Source organism: Sus scrofa, chromosome 4 (assembly GCF_000003025.6).
Source record: "Sus scrofa isolate TJ Tabasco breed Duroc chromosome 4, Sscrofa11.1, whole genome shotgun sequence".
Lineage (NCBI taxonomy): Eukaryota > Metazoa > Chordata > Mammalia > Artiodactyla > Suidae > Sus > Sus scrofa.
In genome coordinates, this window is record NC_010446.5 from 68,949,325 (window position 1) to 68,970,862 (window position 21,538).

The 21,538-nt window shown below is 42.0% G+C and overlaps 1 protein-coding gene across 7 annotated transcripts in view; it reads right to left on the reverse strand.

The window, feature by feature from the left end:
- The window catches only part of MTFR1 (mitochondrial fission regulator 1), a 67,145-nt gene extending 46,471 nt beyond the window's left edge, over window positions 1-20,674 (reverse strand). The window contains exons 1-2 of one of the 7 annotated variants that reach the window (XM_021089295.1): window positions 20,240-20,674; window positions 8,773-8,912 (exon numbers count right to left, since the gene is read on the reverse strand). In XM_021089295.1, coding sequence (XP_020944954.1) covers window positions 8,773-8,835 — 63 coding nt within the window. In that variant the 5' untranslated portion in view covers window positions 8,836-8,912; window positions 20,240-20,674. Of the gene's footprint in view, window positions 1-8,772; window positions 8,913-20,141 lie in introns of all 7 variants that reach the window. The other 6 variants (XM_021089292.1, XM_021089293.1, XM_021089291.1 and 3 more) reach the window with 6 other exon arrangements.

Genomic DNA, 21,538 nt, shown 5'->3' on the forward strand with positions numbered 1-21,538 from the left:
CTTCCATATGCTGCAGGTACAGCCCTAAAAAGACCAAAAAAAAAAAAAAAAAAAAAAAAAAATTTCTGTTTAGGAGTTCCTGTCGTGGCACAGCAGAAACAAATCTGACTAGGAACCATGAGGTTGCGGGTTCAAGTTCCATCTCTGGACTTGCTCAGTGGGTTAAGGATCTGGTGTTGCCATGAGCTGTGGTGTAGGCCGCAGACACGGCTTGGATCCTACGTTGCTGTGGCTGTGGTGCAGGCCGGCAGCTGTTGCTCTGATTGGAACTCTAGCCCGGGAACCTCCACAAGCCAGAGGTTAAGGCTCTAAAAAAAAAAAAAAAAAAAAAAAAAAAAATCTGAAAAAGGATATATACATATATATGTATAACTGCTGAATCATGTGCTGTACACCTGAAGCTAACACAACATTGTAAATTACCTACAATTTTAAAAAATGGATTAAGGAGTTCCTGCTGTGGCACAGTATGTTAATGACCTGGCTTGTCTCTGTGCAAGCTGGATTTAAAAAAATAGTTAAGAGTTCCCATCATGGCTCAGCGGTAACAAACCCAACTAGTATCCATGAGGATGCAGGTTCAATCCCTGGCCTAGCTCAACAGGTTAAGAATCCAACATTGCCGTGAGCTGTGGTGTGGGCCACAGATGTGGCTCAGATACTGCGTTGCTACAGCTGTGGTGTAGGCCAGCAGTTACAGCTCCCATTGGACCCCTAGCCTGGGAACTTCCATATGCCACAGGTGTGGCCCTAAAAAGACAAAAAAAAGTTTAAAGTTTCACTGACTGTTACCTCAGAGAGTTCCAGAAAGTATTATAACCTATACTGGCCACTATAACCTTTTCTTTAGAAATATAAATAAAAAGGATGGTACAGATTAGAAAATTGGTCAATGGAAAGATATCTATATTGAAATATGAATATTAAGCAAAGGATGTAAGAGGTAATGTTACTGTGAAGCTTAGAAGAGAATTACCTGGAGTTCTGGAAAGCAAGTCATTCATACCAATGATCATACACACAGAGGATCAGCACATAAATAGTGTTAATAACAAAGGAGTGCTAAGACGAGGAAAATCATCTAACTAGAGGAAAAAGGGAAGAATCACAGCCTTACAAATTCAACATAAGAGGCCAAGAAAAAATATGAACAAGGGCAAGTAATTCTCAAACAGTATTTAGGCAAACTCTACCTTATACATAGGCAATCTTTTAAAAAAATATATACACAGGGCAACAGTAACTACACCATTCAATCATTTTTCTTCTTGTGCCTTCTATTTAGCCCAAGTCAAAACTCTTCTATGATGTAGGAGTAGCAGAATGCTATTCATGCATCACAATGTGACAATTACAAGGTCTCATGTGAATCTTCCATCCCTCAAGTAAGCAAAGATCCTAACTACAGGCAGAGGACAAAAAAGCTCACAAAGGACTTGCCAAGGTCAGGAACTAAGGTTTCTGCCAGCTTCTAGTCTATGATACATGCTTCAGGGCTAAGTTTCAACTCTTATCTTCGCATCTTCTCACTATTAGAAGGAAAGAATACCAGGTGCCTTCCACAAGAGAAAGTGGCCGAAGATTCAGCTTTTATTTATAAGGAATAAGTAGACTATTTAGGCTTCTTCTTTGTTGGGGGGTGGGGGGCTGCACCTGTGGCATGTAAGTTCCAGGGCCAGGGATCAATCCTGTGCCACAGCAGTGAAATGCTGGATCCTTAACCCACTGAGCCAGTGGGGAACTCCTAGGCTTCTTATACAAGGTTAAGGGAAGTAAAAGAACAAACTGCCTTATGTGACTATTTTTTTCAAGTATATACAATAGATTAACGTGATCTTGTTCTTCTGTTAATTGTAAATTACATAGCATTTAGCACTAAAAAATATGAAGCAAGGGTCTATATATGCTAATGACTGGGATATTTGGAAAGAAGAGGAGCCATAAACTTTACTGGATTGTCAAAAAAGTAATGGGAAGGAGTTCCCATCGTGGCAAATCCAACTAGGAACCATGAGGTTTCGGGTTCGATCCCTGGCCTCGCTCCATGGGTTAAGGATTCGGCATTGCTGTAGGTGTGGTGTAGGTTACAGACTCGGCTCAGATCCTGTGTTGCTGTGGCTGTGGTGTAGGGTGGTGGCTACAGCTCCGATTAGACCCCTAGCCTGGGAACCTCCATATGCCGTGGGTGCAGCCCTAAAAAGACCAGAAGAAAAAAAAATGTAAATTACATTGCATTTAGCACCAAAAAATACGAAGCAAGGGTCTGTATATGCTAATGACTGGGGTATTTGGAAAGAAGAGGAGCCATAACCTTTACTGGACTGTAGAAAAAGTAAGGGGAAGGAGTTCCCATCGTGGCTCAGTAGTAATGAACCCAACCAGTGTCCATGAGGACCCAGGTTCAATCCCTGGCCCCACTCAGTGGGTAAAGGATCCAGCACTGTCATGAGCTGTGGCATAGGTCGCAGATGTGGCTCAGATCCCACATAGAGAGAGAGAGAAAGGAAGGAAAGAAAGAAAGAAGGGAAAGAAAGAAAGAAAGAAGGGAAAGAAAGAAAGAAAGAGAGAAAGAAAGAAAGAAAGAAAGAAAGAAAGAAAGAAAGAAAGAAAGAAAGAAAGAAAAAGAAAGAAAGAAAGAAAGAGAAAGAAAGGGGCAGCTCATTCCTAGGAACTCTAAAACTAAATCTTACTTTATTTTTTCTATTCAGCCCTCACAGAGGTGGAGAAATTGTAAATGGCTATGATGAAATAACAGCTGGTATGGAAAGTTACCATCTGTGCACTGGGAGGCTGAATGGTCCAAGTGCATCTCTTACCCTAACTGGTGCTTGAACTGTGTCTTGTCAGTATACTTGTTTGGAAAAGGAAAGACTTCCTCTAAAGATAACTCATTAATATTTTTCCAGATATAAGAGAGAGGGCAAGGAGAAAACTCATTAAGAGACAAATTCAATTTCATTAAAAGAATTCAATTCCACTAAGAAATAATTAAATACAGTAATTATTATTATTATTATCTTTTTTTTTTTGTCTTTTTGTCTTTTGTTGTTGTTGTTGTTGCTATTTCTTGGGCCGCTTCCGCGGCATATGGAGGTTCCCAGGCTAGGGGTTGAATCGGAGCTGTAGCCACCCGCCTACGCCAGAGCCACAGCAACGCGGGATCCGAGCTGCGTCTGCAACCTACATCACAGCTCGTGGCAACGCCAGATCGTTAACCCACTGAGCAAGGGCAGGGACCGAACCCGCAACCTCATGGTTCCTAGTCGGATTCGTTAACCACTGCGCCACGACGGGAACTCCAGTAATTATTATTATTAAACAGAAAAAAACTATTGATAAATAATGTAATAATGAATCTGGGGGTATCTGTGCATTTCTGAGTCTAGTAAGGATAGTCCATAACATTCAGCAACACAGTTTGAAAGGGATGACAGCACAGAGGAGGATGACAACAGTAAAGTAATTTGTTCTTTTTTAACAATGTGAAATGCTGTTGTCCCCTGCTGAAGTGTGAGGCTGGAATACGAAGTTGCCATCTGTCTCAGCGTGATGACTGCACTCAAACTTTATGTAATTCATTTGTTACAGACTAGTTTCTGTAACTAGTTTCTATTTGATAGTCACCCTTTAGTAGGAAAAAGTGATAAACTTAATTTTCTTTCTTTTTTTTTTTCCTTAAGGCTGCACCTGCAGCACATGGAAGTTCCTGGGCTAGGGGTCGAATCGGAGCTGCAGCTGCTGGCCTATACCAAATGGGATCCAAACCACATCTATGACATATGCTGCAGCTTGCAGCAACGCCAAATCCTTCACCCACTGAGCAAGGCCGGTGATCAAACCCACATCCTCATGGAGACTAGCTGGGTTCTTAACCTGCTGAGCCACAACAGGAACTGCAGAACTTAATTCCAAATAAATATATCTTTCTCAAGAAAAACTATGTAATATTTACCCAAAGTGTTTTTGTTTTGGCAGCAACTGGAGCACAGGAAAGTTCCAGGCCAGGGACTGAATCCAAGCTGCGGCTGTGTTAACACTGGATCCTTAACCCACTGTACCACAGCAGGAATTCCTGGAGTTCCCGTCATGGCTCAGTGGTGTAGGCTGGTGGCTACAGCTCCCATTAGACCCCTAGCCTGGGAACCTCCACACGCCTCGGGAGCGGCCCAAGAAAAGACAAAAGACAAATAAATAAACAAATAAAGGCAATTCCTAACCCAAGGTTCTTATTCTAAGATTCACATATCCTTAGAGTTATATGCAAAATTGTGTGTATACACAACATTTTTCTGGGAAAAGGGTCCATACAACTAATCAAATTTTCAGAGAGACTAGGACCCAACAAAGTATTAATTCTTAATTCCAAAGAATCCAGAGGAAAATAAAAAGTATGTGTTGGGGAGAGAGGCGTAGGAAGATGAAATTCTCTAACAATTTTGAAATCCCCAACTGAAGACAGCTCTTCCCTCAATTCTCTTCCTTCCTAAACTTCTGGCCACATTCATGTTCTTTCTCCAAAGCACAAGAGGTAAACAAGGGTACAATTCTTGAGTATTATTAGAAATACATTACTAATACAAATTAGCTATTTGCTGTTAACTTTTCACTTAAGGGCATGAATATAGTAATAATAGATACCTAAGGAGAAAATTAGGACAAATGTGAATAGAGCTGACCATTTAACAATGCTGGGGTTAGGGGCACCAAAGACTGCCCCTACTTTCCTCACAAAAATCCACATATAACCACCTCTATGGTTTCACACCTGCTGAGTCAATCAACCATGCACCATGTAGTACTGTGGTATTTACTATTGAAAAAAAATCTGCATACAAGTGAACATAAGCAGCTGAAACGCACTGTTCAAGGGTCAACTGCATATAAATTCAAATAAATGCTGAGGCAAAATGGAAGGCATTGAGGAGGAAACATAGAGGCCTTGGCTTTACAACCATATGGGCCTGGCTTTAAAAGCAGGCTCTACCATTTATTGTCTGTATAAAGTTGGCAAATTATTGATCCCTGTTTTCTTTTCCTCACCCATAAAATGAGAACACTATCTACCCCATGAGCCTATGAGCATTAAATGAGTTAAAGTATTTTTATATAATCTTTAATAAATATTGTCTTCCTTCCCTTGTACTATAAGAGGCACCAAAGTATACTAAAAAGAGGAAGGATTTGGGGAGTTCTCTCTTGTGGCTCAGCAGATTAAGGATCTGGTATCACCACAGCAGCTAGGGTCACTGCTAAGACATGGTTCAACCCCCAGCCCAGGAATTTCGACACACCACGGGTGCCGCCAAAAAAAAAAAAAAAAGCAAAGATTTTAGAATCAGAATTCGGTCCATATTACAGCTCTGCCACTTATTAGACAGGTAACTCTGGACAAACCAGTTAAATACTCTGAACCTCGGGTTCCTGATCTATATATATATATATATATATTTAAGTGTTTTTTTTTAAGTTTTACACAATAATATGTAAAAGAGCTGGGTATACTAAGCCAATCGGTGACAGTTATGGTGGTGCTGATATGTACAGTAAAATACAAACAGCTAATCATCACCAGTTGTCCTAATGGCAAAAACAAAACCCTGATCTCAAAGCTTGCCGTTTTTTTTTTTTTTTTTTTTGTCTTTTTGCTATTTCTTTGGGCCGCTCCCGCGGCATATGGAAGTTCCCACGCTAGGGGTCGAATCGGAGCTGTAGCCACTGGCCTATGCCAGAGCCACAGCAACGCAGGATCCGAACCTCGTCTGCAACCTACACCACAGCTCACGGCAACGCCAGATCGTTAACCCACTGAGCAAGGGCAGGGACCGAACCCGCAACCTCATGGTTCCTAGTCGGATTCGTTAACCACTGGGCCACGACGGGAACTCCCGTTTTTTTTTTTTTTTTTAAACAGATAAAATACGTAAAGAATGAAGACAGTTTCCACTCTTGAATACATTTGAACACAGTATCAAGTTCATTTATATATCAAACCAGTGAGAAATACGCATTTATCACTGCAAGATGGAACTAAACAGGTTTTTTTGTTTTGTTTTTTTCGTGTTTTTTTTTTGTTTTTTTTTTTTTTAATTTTCAAATTACTCTTAGGCCACAGGCTAAGAGATCCTGGAAACTAAGACAGAAATTAACTCCAAAGGGTCACATTGCTTTATGTTAGGAGAAAATTTATTTTTATAAATTTATGATTATGTTATATAAAAAAATGATCTTGGAGTTCCTGTTGTGGTGCAGTGGAAATCCGACTAGGAACCATGAGGTGGCGGGTTCAGTCCCTGGCCTTGCTGAGTGGGTTAAGGATCCGGCATGGCCATGACTTGTGGCGTAGGTCGCAGACAAGGCTCGGATCCTGTGTTGCTATGGCTGGCGTAGGTCGCAGACAAGGCTCGGATCCTGTGTTGCTATGGCTGTGGTGTAGGTTGGCAGCTGTAGCTCTGATTTGACCCCTGGCCTGGGAACCTTCATATGCCTCAAGTACAGCACTAAAAAGAAAAAGAAAAAAAAAAATCTTGCCATCTGCTAAGTAGAAAGGGCCCTCACTGTGATTACAATACTGAGATCAAGTTAATGCTCTCTTACCAAATTCATTCTTTGATGAAAAGCACCTGTTTTACAGCTCAAAATGAAGCTAAGTAAGTAAACTAAGCTAAATAAAGTATGTTATTTGTTCCTGGAACAAAATTCTGCACTTTGGCCTCAATCAGCACTGGTCACAATCCCCTGACTTGAGGCGGGGCTATGCGGATGACAGAGCAAAATCACAGGAAAATAACCATCGCTAAATGTACTTACACTGAGTTCCCATTGTGGCTCGCAGTAACAAACCCAACTAGTATCTGTGAGGACAAGAGTTCGATCCCTGGCCTTGATCAGTGGGTTAAAGGATTGCTATGAGCTGTGGTGTAGGTTGCAGACATGGCTTGGATCCTGTGTTGCTATGGCTGTGGCGTAGGCCAGCAGCTTCAGCTCCGATTCGACCCCGAGCCTATGAATTTCCATATGCCACAGGTGTGGTCCTAAAAAGACACAAAGAAAAAAAAAAGTACCACACTACCTACAAGCCACTGTGCTAGGTATTTTACATACACTGCCATTGAATCCACAGGCTTGCTCTGGAGTAGTAGTTCTCATCTGTCATTGTAGATGAAGTTAACTGACAGAAATAAATTTCTGACAGGTTCATTTGAATCCAAGACCTATAATCTTTCCAATAAACCATACTACTTACTAAAATTGCAAATACATACGAATCATTAATTGTATAGCTTCACTTTTTAGGAATCATAAAGCAGTAAAAAAGCTTCCTGTCTTTCTGAAAGGAAAAAAAACTCTTTTGCTGTCAGGACTGAAATGTTAACCTACCCTATGCACCCAAATGGTGCTAGATAACAAATACGAAAGGTGGGATAGCGGCATTAAGTGAATTTCAAAACATGGAACGATTATAACTGAAAAAGATGAAAATATTAACTTTACAAACCATTTTCCTATTGCTTAGCCTTAAGATAATAATCTCAAAATTATCCAACTATTAAAAAAAGGGTAATTTAATTTTGATTCTTTGCCCACTTTTTTTTTTGGCCACACCCATAGCATGTGCAAGTTCCCAGGTCAGGATTCAAACCCACACCACAGCAGTGACAACACTGGATCCTTAACCTGCTGTACCACAAGAGAACTCCCCAAATCCTTCCTCTTTGCTTTTTATCACCAAAGAAAATAGATAACTTTGAGGGGTTGGAGGAATTAAAAGTTTAACCTTCTCTTAGCAAGATAAGAAGAGACCCAAAATAAAAACCAAAAAAGTAAAAGTAGTACATTAAAAAACATACTCATATTCAAATTACATAACCTGCCCATATCTGTAATGAATACAACTTACTTCCACGTCACCAATAACAGTGAATTTGAAAATATAAAATACGTATTTCACAAAATATGCTTGGCCCAACTATTGTTCTAACTTTATACTGGATCTTTTATCAGTAGAAAATACTTTTTTTTTTTTTTTTGTCTTTTGTCTTTTTAGGGCCGCACTCACGGCATGTGGAGGTTCCCAGGCTAGGGGTCTAATCGGAACTGTCGCTGCCTACAGCTACAAGCATTTAGCCACCAGCCTACGCCAGAGCCACAGCAACACCAGATCCAAGCTGCATCTGCAATTTACACCACAGCTCACGGTAACGCCGGATCCTTAACCCACTGAGCAAAGCCAGGGATCGAACCACAACCTCATGGTTCCTTAGTCGGATTCATTTCCGCTGAGCCACAACGGGAACTCCCAGAAAATACTTTCTAAGACATCAAGATCAGAACATCTTTGGCACAGAATAACCATATTACACTAATTTTTTTCTTGGTATCTATAGTTGTTATATTTTAGGAGACATGACTTACCTTTTAAACAGCTGTGTCATAATGCTGAATGCTATCATAATGTAGTTTAACAGTTCTACAACATTCAGAGTTGTCAAGCATTAGTCAAACACATTTTATTCAATGATTTCTATATGTACTTAAGCCTTTTCCTGACTAATAACATACTATTGCTTTTTAACAGTCACATGAACACTGGTCAAGTTACTCCCTTATTTCGGGTGCTGGGTAAAGATTCACTTCCATGATTTAAATAGTAAGCAAATTAAGTAGTACATAAACACATTGAATTCAAAATGTTGGCCATACATAAGATTCATTTCAATTTTTCAGAAAAAATTCTTACTGCCTGGATTTTAAAAATGAATTTTGAGCACTCACCGACTGCATGTTTCCAACCTGTTGAAAAACCATCCTAATTAGGCGTTTAATCCAGCCAAGCATTTAGACGGCAAAGTCTCTCCAAATTTGCATTTCAAGTACTTTGGGCATACATAGCAGCACATGGTCCATAAAGCACACTGAAATTTTAAAATGCAAATACTAAAGTGAAATTACTATTATTTAGAGTCTTTACTGTCTACTACATGCCTCACAAAGTCTAGTTTACAACATCTTAAATCTCTGAGTACGTAAATTTACTTAAAAAAAACCTTGCATGTGATCAGCTTTAAATAAACAGTAAAATTCTTTTAAGTATTTCTTTTCCAGTCAGGGTGTTAAGTTGGAAGCAACAAAAACCTACTATGGCCGACTTCAGTAGACAATATAGTGATGGAATCTTAGGAGAGCCTGACTTTCAGGCTACACGGCCAGGAAAGATATCCAAAATTGTAGGATTGGTCTTGGGAGACACTACTGCCACTGCTACTGCCACTGCTACTGCCACCCCTACCAGTTACCACTTTTCTGTCTCACTGGTTCCTGAGTCGCTGTCCAAACTGGTGTCATCTGCTTGTCTGAATCTACCTGGCTATAGTTACAAGCAGATTCTGTCTGCCACCAAAATCACAAAGGAATTCAAGTACAAAGCAGGAATTCAGATGCCAGAAAATCAAAAACACTGACAAAGTCCTTTCACACTCACTGGCACTATAATCCCTGTCCCTTGCACTCCTCCTCTCCTCATCAAGATACTGTATATTTGATAGAACTGTTAACTTATGTGGCATTTTCCTGCAAGTGTTGCTCTCCCACGTGATCAAGAGTTTGCACCAGACTATAATTGAAAAGGCAGTGTACTTACTGATACATTTGATTTACATTATGATGTAAGCTTATCCCATTGTGAACCAAAAATAAAGTCTGTGATCTATAGTTTGAAAAGAACTTGAAGAACAATTACAAAGAATTGGGGGGGAGGGATGGGGGAATAAAGGTGCCACAATTATGCCAGACACTGGGTGAAACATGAACTAGAAAGAGCTCAGCCCTAATGACAGATTAAAGTATGTAATGAAAGAATTCTAAGCGCTGAGAGGAACATACAATTTATTGATAACTAAGAATGGTAATGACTAGAACTTTGGCGAGACTGAAGTATTTTAATGTTAATTCTTATAACTGCTTATAAGAATGAATACCCTGTTAATGGGAATAAAAATGCAAAGGGTCAAAAATAAGCTAGAAATGACTGACCAAAAAAATGGTCAGAGAAAAAGGATGGTTTATGTAGGATTTAAAAAGCTATTACTTTTTTAAAAACTGAGATATAGGAGTTCCCATTATGGCTCAGTGGTTAACAAGTCCAACTAGGAACCATGAAGTTACGGGTTCAATCCCTGGTCTTGCTCAATAGGTTAAGGATTCGGCATTGCTGTGAGCTGTGGTGTAGGTGCCAGACAAGGCTTGGATCTGGCGTTGCTGTGGCTGTGATGTAGGCTGGCGGCTACAGCTCCCATTGGACCCCTAGCCTGGGAATCTCTATATGCCATGGGTGCGGCCCTAGAAAAGACAAAAAGACCAAAAAAAAAAAAAAAGAAAAAGAAAAAAGAAAAAAAACTGAGAAATAACTTACACAGAAACATACACAAATTTTAAGTGTCCAGGTTGATGAATTTATATATATAAATATCATTTATATTTATTTTTCATATATTTACATTTAATTTATAAATATAATTTCTATTATATAATTTATAATTATATGTAAAAATGTGTCTATTTTATAAATATAATTTATATGTATATATTTTATATACATATAAATTCATCAAGCTGGATACACTTAGAATTTGTCCTTTTTTTTTTTTTTTTTTTTTTTTTGTCTTTTGTCCTTTCTAGGGGTGTACCCATGTCATATGGAGGTTCCCAGGCTAGGGGTCCAATCAGAGCTACAGCTACTGGCCTACACCAGAGCCACAGCAACACCAGATCTGAGCTGTGTCTGACACCTACATCACAGCTCACAGCAACACCAGATCCTTAACCCACTGAGTGAGACCAGGGATCAAACCCTCAACCTCATGGTTCCTAGTCAGAATCATTTTCGCTGTGCCATGACAAGAACTCGAAATTAGTGTACTTTTCTGTGTAACTTATATCTCAGGGTTTTTTTTTGGGGGGGGGAGGGGGTTGTGTGCTTTTCAGGGCCACATTCACGGCATATGGAAGTTCCCAGGCTAGGGGTCCAATTAGAGCTACAGCTGCCCACCTATGCCACAGCAACATCAGATCTGAGGTATGTCTGCAACCTACACCACAGCTCGCAGACGCCAGATCCTTAACCCACTGAGCAAGGCCAGGGATGGAACCTGAAACCTCATGGTTCCTAATCGGATTGGTTTCCGTTGTGCCACAACAGAACTCCTGTACCTCAGTTTTTAGAAAAGTACATATGCCTTGTAACCTCCATCTAGATCAAGACATAAAACATTTCCAAAACCCCAAAAGCTCCCCTGGGTCTCTATCCAGTCCACACACACGCCTCACCTACCTAAGCACTATTCTAACCTTTCCAGCCTATCCCTTCCGCATGCTGTATGTACTCTTTTGCGTCTGACTTCTTTCATTCAACACTGAGAAATTTATTCACATCTTTTGTGAACCAGTTCTTTTTCACTGCTGTGTAGTAATTCATCGCAGTACTATAATTATACCAACTTACTGTTCAGGAATATTGGGTTGTTTCCATTTTTTAGCCACTACAAATTTGCTAAAACAATTCATGCACATAACATAGCAGGTACACAGAAGAACTAATTTCTTTTGAGTATATACCCAGGAGTAAAAGGGCTAGATCATAAGATACATATAGACATATAGCTATATTTTTAATAGAAACTAACACTTTTCTAAAGTTGTTATACCAGTTACATTCCCACAAGCAAGTAAATGAGAGCTCCAGTTGCTCTATACAATCCTTGGTATTGTCAATGGTCAATATTTAGTACTGTTGGCCTTTTTAATTTCAGCAATTTTAGTGGGTTCTTCACGTTTTGGGGGGCAAAACATTTTGATACCTTCTTAAATGTCTTTGCTCATTTTTTAAGTGGATAATTTTTTTAAAACTATTTAAAAATTATTCTTGCTAGGCAGAGTCTGTGCTATAAATAAAAATTAGGAAGCAATGGCTGAGAGAAAGGAGATGAGGAGTTCCCTGGTAGCTCAGTGGGTTAAGGACCCAGTGTTATTACTGCTGTGGCTCCGGTTCAATCCCTGGCCCAGGAACTTAACACATCATGGGTGCACATTTAAAAAAAGAAAAGAAAAAAAGAAAAAGGAGATGAAACCTAAGAGTAAATGGGCTAACTCATACAGATAAGAAATGAAGCCAGGATAGAAACCTCAGGAAATACTTGAGGATTAAACAGAGAAAACAAAAGGGACTGGGGAAAAACGATCAAAAAGGCAACAGAAAAATGAGAGAGATGTTGTCACACACACAAAAAAGGAAATTTCAAGGCAGGAAATAGTCCTTGTTAAATTGAAAAAAGAGGAGTTCCCATCATGGCACAGTAGAAATGAATCCGACTAGGAACCATGAAGCTGCAGGTTTGATCCCTGGCCTAGCTCAATGGGTTAAGGATCTGGTGTTGCCGAGCTGTGGTGTAGGTCACAGATGCAGCTCAGATCCTACGTTGCTGTGGCTGTGGTGTAGGCTGGCGGCTTACAGCTCCAATTAGACCCCTAGCCTGGGAACTTCCATATGCCTCGGGTGCAGCCCTGAAAAGACCAAAAAAAAAAAAGAAAAAAGAATCAAGGTCACATAGTTGGTGTTCTCCTAAGGCTAAGCTTTCCTCCAAAACATCCCCGGTGCTCGCAGGAACCCTGTTTGAAGGTAAGCACCCTCTCTCTCACTTAAGGAAAATTCAGCTCTCCCTTTGGAATGCTGCTTCAAAGCCACCTCAAAGGGTCCTGTGCTTGTTTATTCTTGCCCATTTTATATCAAGGCTGTTTCCAATCAATTACTTCTCTAAGCTCTTTTAAAAAGCCTCCCTCAAAGGCAAAACTAAAGGGACACAAAACAGATCAGTGGTCACCAGGGGCTGGCAGTGGAGAAAGGGTTACTAATAACTTCAAGGGAGCACAAGGTAAGTTTGGGGCAAATAGAAGCAGTCTGTATCTTGATTGTGGTGATGGTTACAAGACTGTGTTCATCAAAAAAATGTTCATCATAAAGAGTGAATTTTGCTATATGTAGATTATACTTCCTTAATTAAAAATAACAACAACAAAAACAACTCCCTTGGAAGCTCTGCTTTACCACACTCTGCCCCTCATTACTGTTGACTTAAGAACACTTAACTCAGTCCCCATCACCCAGCTATGACTTCAGCTGAGTCTTCTCTACTCCAAGCCCTTCTCTAAATGGAACCAGCACTTGGGCCTCATTAGCAATGGTACATCACTGAACATGTATGCTTGCCAGTGCCAGGTGATAACAGTCACAGAGATGATGCAACAATGGAGCACTGTTTGAGGCCATTTACATAAAGATCTAAAACAGATAAAACTAATGGCTAAAAACTAAGCTAATAACAGATTAGTAGGCTTTTCTTTTTTTTAAGGTTTTTTTAAATGTTAGAGACAGAGGTAGGAACTGGAAGGAGGCCTGAGAAGGATTTTGAGGGTGTTGGTAATATTCTATTTCTTGGTTTTGTTTTTTGGGGGGGTAAAGGTTGCACCTAAAATGTGGAAGTTTCCAGGCCAGGGATCAAACCCTCGCCACAGCTGTAACCAGAGCCATAGCAGGGGCATAACTGGATTATAACTCCGAGTCACAACGGAACTTCATAGAGTTCTATTTCTTGACAAAGACAGATGCTTAGATGTGCTTACTTTGTGAAAGCTTATCAAGATAGATGTACATTTACATACTTTTCCTTTTTTTAAATGTATTTTTTCTTTTTGGCCACCCCAAGGAATATGGAATTCCTGGGCCAGAGATCAGATCCAAGCCACAGTTGAGACCTATGCTGCAGCTATGGCAACATGAGATCCTTTAGTCCCACTGGCTGGGGATTGAATCTGCATCCTCGCACCACAGACACCACAGATCATGTTGCACCACAGCAGGAACTCCACAATACTTTTAATGTAACTTTTGTTTCGAAAAAAAATTTTTAAATACATATAGCCTTTGACCAAGTAATGTAACCTTCAGAAATCTCTTGCAGAAATAAAAGCATTATACATAAGACACATGCATAAGAATATTTTCTGCAGTGCTTTTTCTACTCACATAACTGGGATCAACTTAAAATGTTCATCAGGAGTTCCCGTCATAGAGCAGTAGAAAAGAATACAATTAGGAACCATGAGGTTTCGGGTTCAATCCCTGGCTTTGCTCAGTGGGTTAAGGATCTGGCTTTGCTGGGAGCTGTGGTGTAGGTCACAGACATGGCTCAGATCTGGCATTGCTATGGCTCTGGTGTAGGCCCGCAGCTGTAGCTCCGATTTGACCTCTAGCCTGGGAACCTCCATGTGCCCCAAGTGTGGCCCTAAGAAGCAAAAAAAATAAAAAATTAAATGTTCATCCATAAAACTGTTAATTAGGAAGTTTTTTTGTGGCACAGCAGGATTAAGGACCTGGCATTGTCACTGTAGCAGCCTGAGTTGCTGCTGTGGTGAGGGTTTGATCCCTGGCCCTGGGAAATTCACATGCCTCAGGTGTGGCGGTGGGGGGAAAACACTGTTAATTACAGTATACCCATATTACAAAACATTACGAACCTAATACAAGTGAGTTATGGAGTTTCCACTGTAGCTCAGCAGGTTACGAACAGGTTATGGACAAGTATCCATGAGGATGCAGGTTCCACCCCGGCCTCACCCAGTGGGTTGAGGACCTGGTGTTGCCGTGACCTGTGGTGTAGGTCGCAGATGCGGTTGAGATTCTGCGTTGCTGTGGCTGTGGCACAGGCCAGCAGCTGCAGCTCCAATGTGACTCCTAGCCCGGGAACTTCCATATGCAAATACGGCCCTAAAAAGAAGAAAAAAAGTAAGTTATAGTCTATTAATGACTTGAGAGCATGTATATGATACAGGAAGAAAATGGTTTGTACTGTTTAGACAATGCTACAAAGCATATTTTACCTTTCATTTAAAAGCAAAATCTACAGGAGTTCCAGTCGCGGCACAGTGGCTAACGAATCTGACTAGGAACCATGAGGTTGCAGGTTCAACCCCTGGCCTTGCTCAGTGGGTTAAGGATCCAGCCTTGCCGTGAGCTGTGGTGTAGGTCACAGATGTGGCTTGGATCCCATGTTGCTGTGGCTCTGGCGTAGGCCAGTGGCTACAGCTCTGATTAGACCCCTAGCCTGGGAACCTCCATATGCCATGAGAGTGGCCCTAGAAAAGGCAGAAAGACCAAAAAAAAAAAACAAGTATCTCACCTTAGAGCTTCCACTCAGACACTTCTTTGACCACACTGAGTCCTTCAGTCTCCTCTCCTGTGCCTTTTTTTTTTTTTTCCGTCTTTTTAGGGCCACACCCGAAGCATATGGAGGTTCCCAGGCTAGTGGTCCAATTAGAGCTGTAGCTGCCGGCCTACATCACAAGATCCAAGCAACTCAAGATCCGAGCCAGGTCTCCGAGCTACACTACAAAACTCTCAGCAACACCGGATCCTTAACCCACTGAGCAAGGACAGGGATCAAACCTGTGCCCTCAGGGATGCTAGTCAGATTCGTTTCTGCTGAGCCATGACTCCTAGCTTTACATTTCTATTTGAGCTAAAGACATGCCATTTTCATGAGAGGATCTCTGAAATATAACCCTACTGTGATTTAAATAGGAATTTTCCTTTCTTTTTTTTTTTTTTTAATTTTATGTCTGCTACCAAGGCATACAGAAGTTCTTGGGCCAAGGACAGAATCCGAGCCACAGCTGTAACCTATGCTACAGCTGTGGCAACACCAGATCCTTTAAATTCACTGTGCCAGCCCAGGGATCAAACCCAAACCTCCACATCAACCCAAACTGGTGCAGTAGGAGTCTTAATCCACTAAGCCATGGCAGAAACTCAGGAATTTTCTTCTTAAAGCGTTATTTTATGCATTCCCATGCAAATGAATTAAGTATTCTGGCATCAGTTTTAAAACCCTATCTTTTTTTTGGCTGCGCCAGCAGCATACACAAGTTCTTCAGCCAGGATGGAACTCAAGCCACAGCAGCGACCCAGGCCAAAACAGTGACTATGTTGGATCCTTAACCACTTAGGACACTAGGGAACTCCCTTAAAACAATCTTCTGAAAAGACTGTTCAAATATTTTAAGTGGTCCTGAACAATGGTAGCAACAAACACATTACTTGGAAATGAACATTTTTCACTAACTAAAAGTGGTTCCTTCAGACAAGCATATTGATGAAAACTCACTATAACGGTTTTTTTGATAAGCTGTGTAATAATTACTGTCCCTGCATATTATTTGTATAAAAAGTTGCCTTGTGTGGAGTTCCCGTCGTGGCTCAGCAGTTAACGAATCCAACTAGGAATCATGACGTTTCAGGTTCGATCCCTGGCCTCGCTCAGTGGGTTAAGGATCTGGCGTTGCTGTGAGCTTTGGTGTAGGTTGCAGATGCAGCTCAGATCCTGCGCTGCTGTGGCTCTGGTGCAGGCCAGCAGCTACAGCTCTGATTCCACCCCCAGCCTGGGAATGTCCATATGCCATGGGTGCGGCCCTAAAAAGGCAAAAAAAAAACAAACAAAAAAAACACAGTTGCCTTGTGGAAAAATGTAATAAATTATACCTTTGTAAGAAAAGATGTTTGGTTTTTAAAAGCTAGTAAGGATATTTCTAAAGCATAAGTTGTGAAAGAGACAATCCAGAGGCAAACTTAATGTCAATCAATACAGAAATAGTTAAATTCAACATACCCACTCTAAGTTTATGGCCTTTAAAAAAAAAAAAAAAAAAAAAAAAAAAGAGGCGTTCCTGTTGTGGCTCAGTGGTAATGAACCCAGCTAGCATCCATGAAGTTTTGGGTTTGATCCCTGGCCTTGCTCAGTGGGTTAAGGATCCAAGCTGCCAAGGGTAGGTTGTGGATGTGGCAGTGCTATGGCCAGCAATCAACCCCTGGGAACTTCCATATGCTTCAGATTCAGTCCTAAGAAGACAAAAAAAGGGAGTTCCTGCCGTGGTGCAATCGGATTGGTGGTGCTGTGGGAGCTCTGGAAGGCAGGTTCAATCCCCAGCCTGACACAGTGGGTTAAGGATCTGGAGTTGCCACAGTTGTGGCTTAGGCTGAGGTTACACCTTGGGTCTGATCCCTGCCTGGGAACTCCACATGCCATGGGGCGGCCAAAAAAGAAAGAAAAAAAAAAGCTACACATGAAAAGATTTCGTGATAAAAATCTAAATAACAAACATATATATATGCGATTCTCTTTTTTAAAAAAATAGAGCAGAGAGGAGTTCCCGTTGTGATGCAGTGCAAACGAATCTGACAAGGAAGCATGAGGTTTTGGGTTTGATCCCTGGCCTTGCTCAGCTGTTGCCATGAGCTGTGGCATAGGTCACAGATAAAGCTCAGATCTGGCATTGCTGTGACTGTGGTGTAGGCCGGCAGCTACAGCTCCAATTCAACCCCTAGCCTGGGAACGTCCATACGCCGCGGGTGCGGCCCTGAAAAAAGCCAAAAAAAAAAAAAAAAATAGAGCAGAGAAATGGTGGTGAAATAGGTATTTTATGTACACATATACCCAGAAGAAAAGACTTGAAAAGATACCAAAGTTTACACTGGCTGTGTCTGAGGGTTGGTAATGGATTTCTCTACTTTTTCTTCCTTATGAACCTCTGTATCATTACATGATGGGATAACAGTTTGTCATTTTTCATTGTTTATCTAAATTGTGCAATTTATTTTTCTTTCTTTTTTTAAATTTTCCTTTTAGGGACACACCCATGGCATATGGAAGTTCCCAGGCTAGGAGTCGAATCAGGACTGCAGCTGCCGGCCTACAACACATCCACAGCCTCGCGGGATCCTTAACCCACTGATGGAGGCAACAGATTGAACCCATATCCCCATGGATAGTAGTCAGGTTCTTAACCCGCTGAGCCACAACAGGAACTCCTACACTGTGTAACTTGCATCAGTAGTACATAATATACATATAAAAGAACAGATGAATAGCTGACCAGTAAACATTTGGCAAAGCAGTGGTACAGTACTACTCATCAGCAAGACTGCCCGAACAGTAGAAAACAAAGGGGGTGGAAACTGAAGTTTACCAGCACGTCAGACCCTAATGTACCATGGTGTCTCTTCCTCTCTCTTTTTCAGACTTTTTTTATTCTCCATTCCCTTCCTTATAAAATTCACTGGTTACCCACATCACTTATCGCTTCACATTTCAGGTGAAGCCATTTTTGACAGAGCCAGCTATCTCCCTATGAGATGGCTGTGTTTGTGTCACTTCTTTGCTCAAATTCAAACTCCTTAAACTTGGCATTCAAGTTCCTTCATGTGTAAGTCTAACCTTACTTCTAGACTTCTGAATTATTCCCCTCCAGCAGGAATCCTAACTCTAATTTAATAGGTCTTCTCTATTATCCTCTAAATAAGCCCAGTTGTCTCTTTCTAATCCTTATTCCTTATTTGGATGAAGATCTTCCCTTAGAAACAGTGTAAGACTGAGAAGATGAAGGATACAGATTAAAGAAAGTATCCAGTATTGGAGTACCCTGGTGACTCAGTGGGTTGAGGATATTTATTATCACTGCTCCAGCTCAGGTTTGATCCCTGGCCAGAGAACTTCCAAATGCTGCAGGTTCCGCCAAAAAAACCCAAAAAATAAGTAAACAAAAAAGTATCCAGTATAAATAGCCAAAAGACTTAGAGGCTATTCACTGATGTGTATTTTTTCCCTTTTCCTTTCCCCTTTAACTGGTCATATTCTATAATATAAAATATTTTAAATTCTGTATTGAACTACACCTGTATTTTGCTCCTAACTTTAAATTCAACTGTATTAACTTTTTATTGTTTCAAAATCTACCTTACTATTGTACTAATACCCAGTTGGTTTTTTTTTTCCATTAGAGTTGTAGCTCAACAGAATTTTCCAAAGCAGTTACATTTACTCTACAATTTTTAGGACATTCAATTATTGTTAAAAGAGCAAGGACTTAGCAGTGACCAGGGTCAGCATCCTAAATCCCTGCCCCCTAACCCTTACATGAGGGTGACCTCAGGCAAATTGTTTAATCTCTCTCAGCCTATTTTCCCCTCATCTGTAAAATGGGACAATACCCACTTCACACAGCTGTTGTAAAAGTTAAATGAACAGGTGATAATTTCAGTGTTCCATACATACCAAGAACCCGGTAAATGCTAATTATCAGTACTATTATTACTACTCAAAAGCAGTAAAGCTACAGACAAAACTAGATTATGTGGCACCTTTGTTTTCAGGTAATGAAACTCTACCTTCGGAGAACTACCCACAGTCTTGCAGCGCAAACTAAATTAGCGCTATCTACACGTTCAAAAGTGCCTTATTTTACTCAACTTCTCCACAAAGCAAATGACTGGAAAAGAAGTACAATTGCTGATCATGAGGAAATATGTACAAGAAATGAAATATGTCTGAGATATACTTCAAAATAATCGGGGCGGGGGAAGGAGCAAGCCTGGCCAGTTACTGATTTTAAATTGGGTAATGGGTGCACGGAGCTCTCCTACTATCCTCGTGACACTGGAGAGTCTGAAGACTCCCATAATAAAAAGTGCTGTTAAATGTCCAAAGGTCGAGGTGTTTTCTGTTTTCCTTTGGGGCTTAATGCAAATCCCGGTCCCGGTCGGGAAGACAAAGTGGCAAGTTCTAAGAGGCGAAAAGTGAAACGGGGACGCCGGCCAGCTGAGGCTGGTTACGCCTCCCAGGCGGCCCAACAGGTATGCTCCTCCCTCCCAATCCCCGAGGCCCGGACAGGAGGAGCACCCGCCGAGTCACGCCACCGAACCCCCGGGAAAGCGCAACACCCAAGGGAACTGCCGCAAAGGCCCTTCCCTGGGCCGCTGCCTGACTGCCGGCGCGCGAACTGCCGGCTCCCGACGACCGACCAAAGGCCGGGGGAGGAAGGGGGCAGCGATGGGGAGAATAGGTGGGCGGGTGGGTGAGTCCTGCCTTGCCCGGCAAGTCGGCCGAATTCGCTCCGCTCCGCCAAAGCTCCAGCCCCAGCAGGGCCCTCGGCCAGCACGGCCGCCCCCGGACATCTCCGCCTCCCTTCAGCCGCGGCGCGGACACCCCACCGGTACGCGGAGCCCGCCGGCCTCCCCGAAAACCCAAACCCGGCTCCTTCACCTCCTACCCTGAGTGTCACCAAAGGTTCCCGCCGCCGTCCCCGGGGCGCCTCCTCGACCCCAAGCCAACCGCTTTCCAGAGTTTTTACCTCACTCTACCTCCGGCGCGAGGCAGCCCGCCGGCTTCTTCAGCTACTCCACCTTCCAGCTTGACCGTCCCGGGGCGTTGCTGCCAATCACCCAATCTCCGCCCCGAGCCCGGGCGAGGCTCACCAATCAACGGCTCCCTCCGGCCTGGAGGCGGGAGCCGCAAGCGGAAGGCCAGAAGATCGCTGCACGAGCCTGGAGCGGCCTCTCGCAGTGTGCGCACGCGTTGGGCTCGGCTATCGCGTGGGCTTTCCCGTGGACCTTGCTTTTTGTCCTCAGTTCTCTGCCTTGGCAAGTGCTTTGTAAACTTCAACCTCAAGAAAGACCCACATTCTGAATGTAGCCCCAAGTGTGTATTACCTTGAAAGAAGATGTGAATCTTAGCCCTTGTTAAGCTAATAAATGAGCTGTTTCATCTCGCGGTGTAGCAACTTGTGCTCACCCAGCCTTTGCGGACTTCGTATCTCGGGTGTGTTTGTCTAGGGGAAGTAGGGCTGTCGGATTGTACAAAGTGCCTGAAGGGTTAGGATTTTACTTTACCAAGTCTTCGGTTCTAACATGTTTAAGTTTTATTCGTTGGGACACGTGATTTTTAGTAGCTGAGTATCCCAAGACACTCTGGGTTCAATTCATTCTCTCTTGAAAATATGATCATTGCACTTAATAGCTAACAATATATTAAGCATGGTAATATGGGTAGGACTGACAAAAGATTCATACGTAGAGCGGAGAAACCTATTTCTGTTTGGCTTTTCAAGAGCCTATTGCTGATTGGCTGTTTCTCTTACCCTCCCATTGTAATTGATCCCAGAGGTCGTAAGCAGACAACAGAGCTCTGAAGTTTTTAATCCGGGTGCCCAAGTCTCTCCCTGGCGAGGCTTTCCCCCTTCAGCAAAAGCGTTAATTCATCTACTTAACAAGGGCTTGTTAGGGGCCCACTGTGACAATACAAAGATTTTAAAGAGCTTTGAACCACGCCCTCAGTGAGCCTACGGGCTAACAACAAGGTTAATTTATATAACCAAAAGTTGTAACCAGGTATGGAGGGGGCTGGGAAACCCGCCTAAGCCTGCCCGGGTTCTCAGGGAGTGCATCTGGAAGAAGAGAATGCTTGGGCTGGGGTCTGATGAAGCAGCAGAAGCATCTGAGCTCAAGGGGCAGGGGCAGAGCATGGCGATATATCTAACAAAGTTCACTTGTTGCTTATGAGATTTTCCTAGGGTGGATTTAGTGCGAAGCTAATGAAGCATCTGCCATTGACTTGCACCAGCTCTCTCCAAGAGCCAAGGAAGGGCCCCAGCACCTAATAAT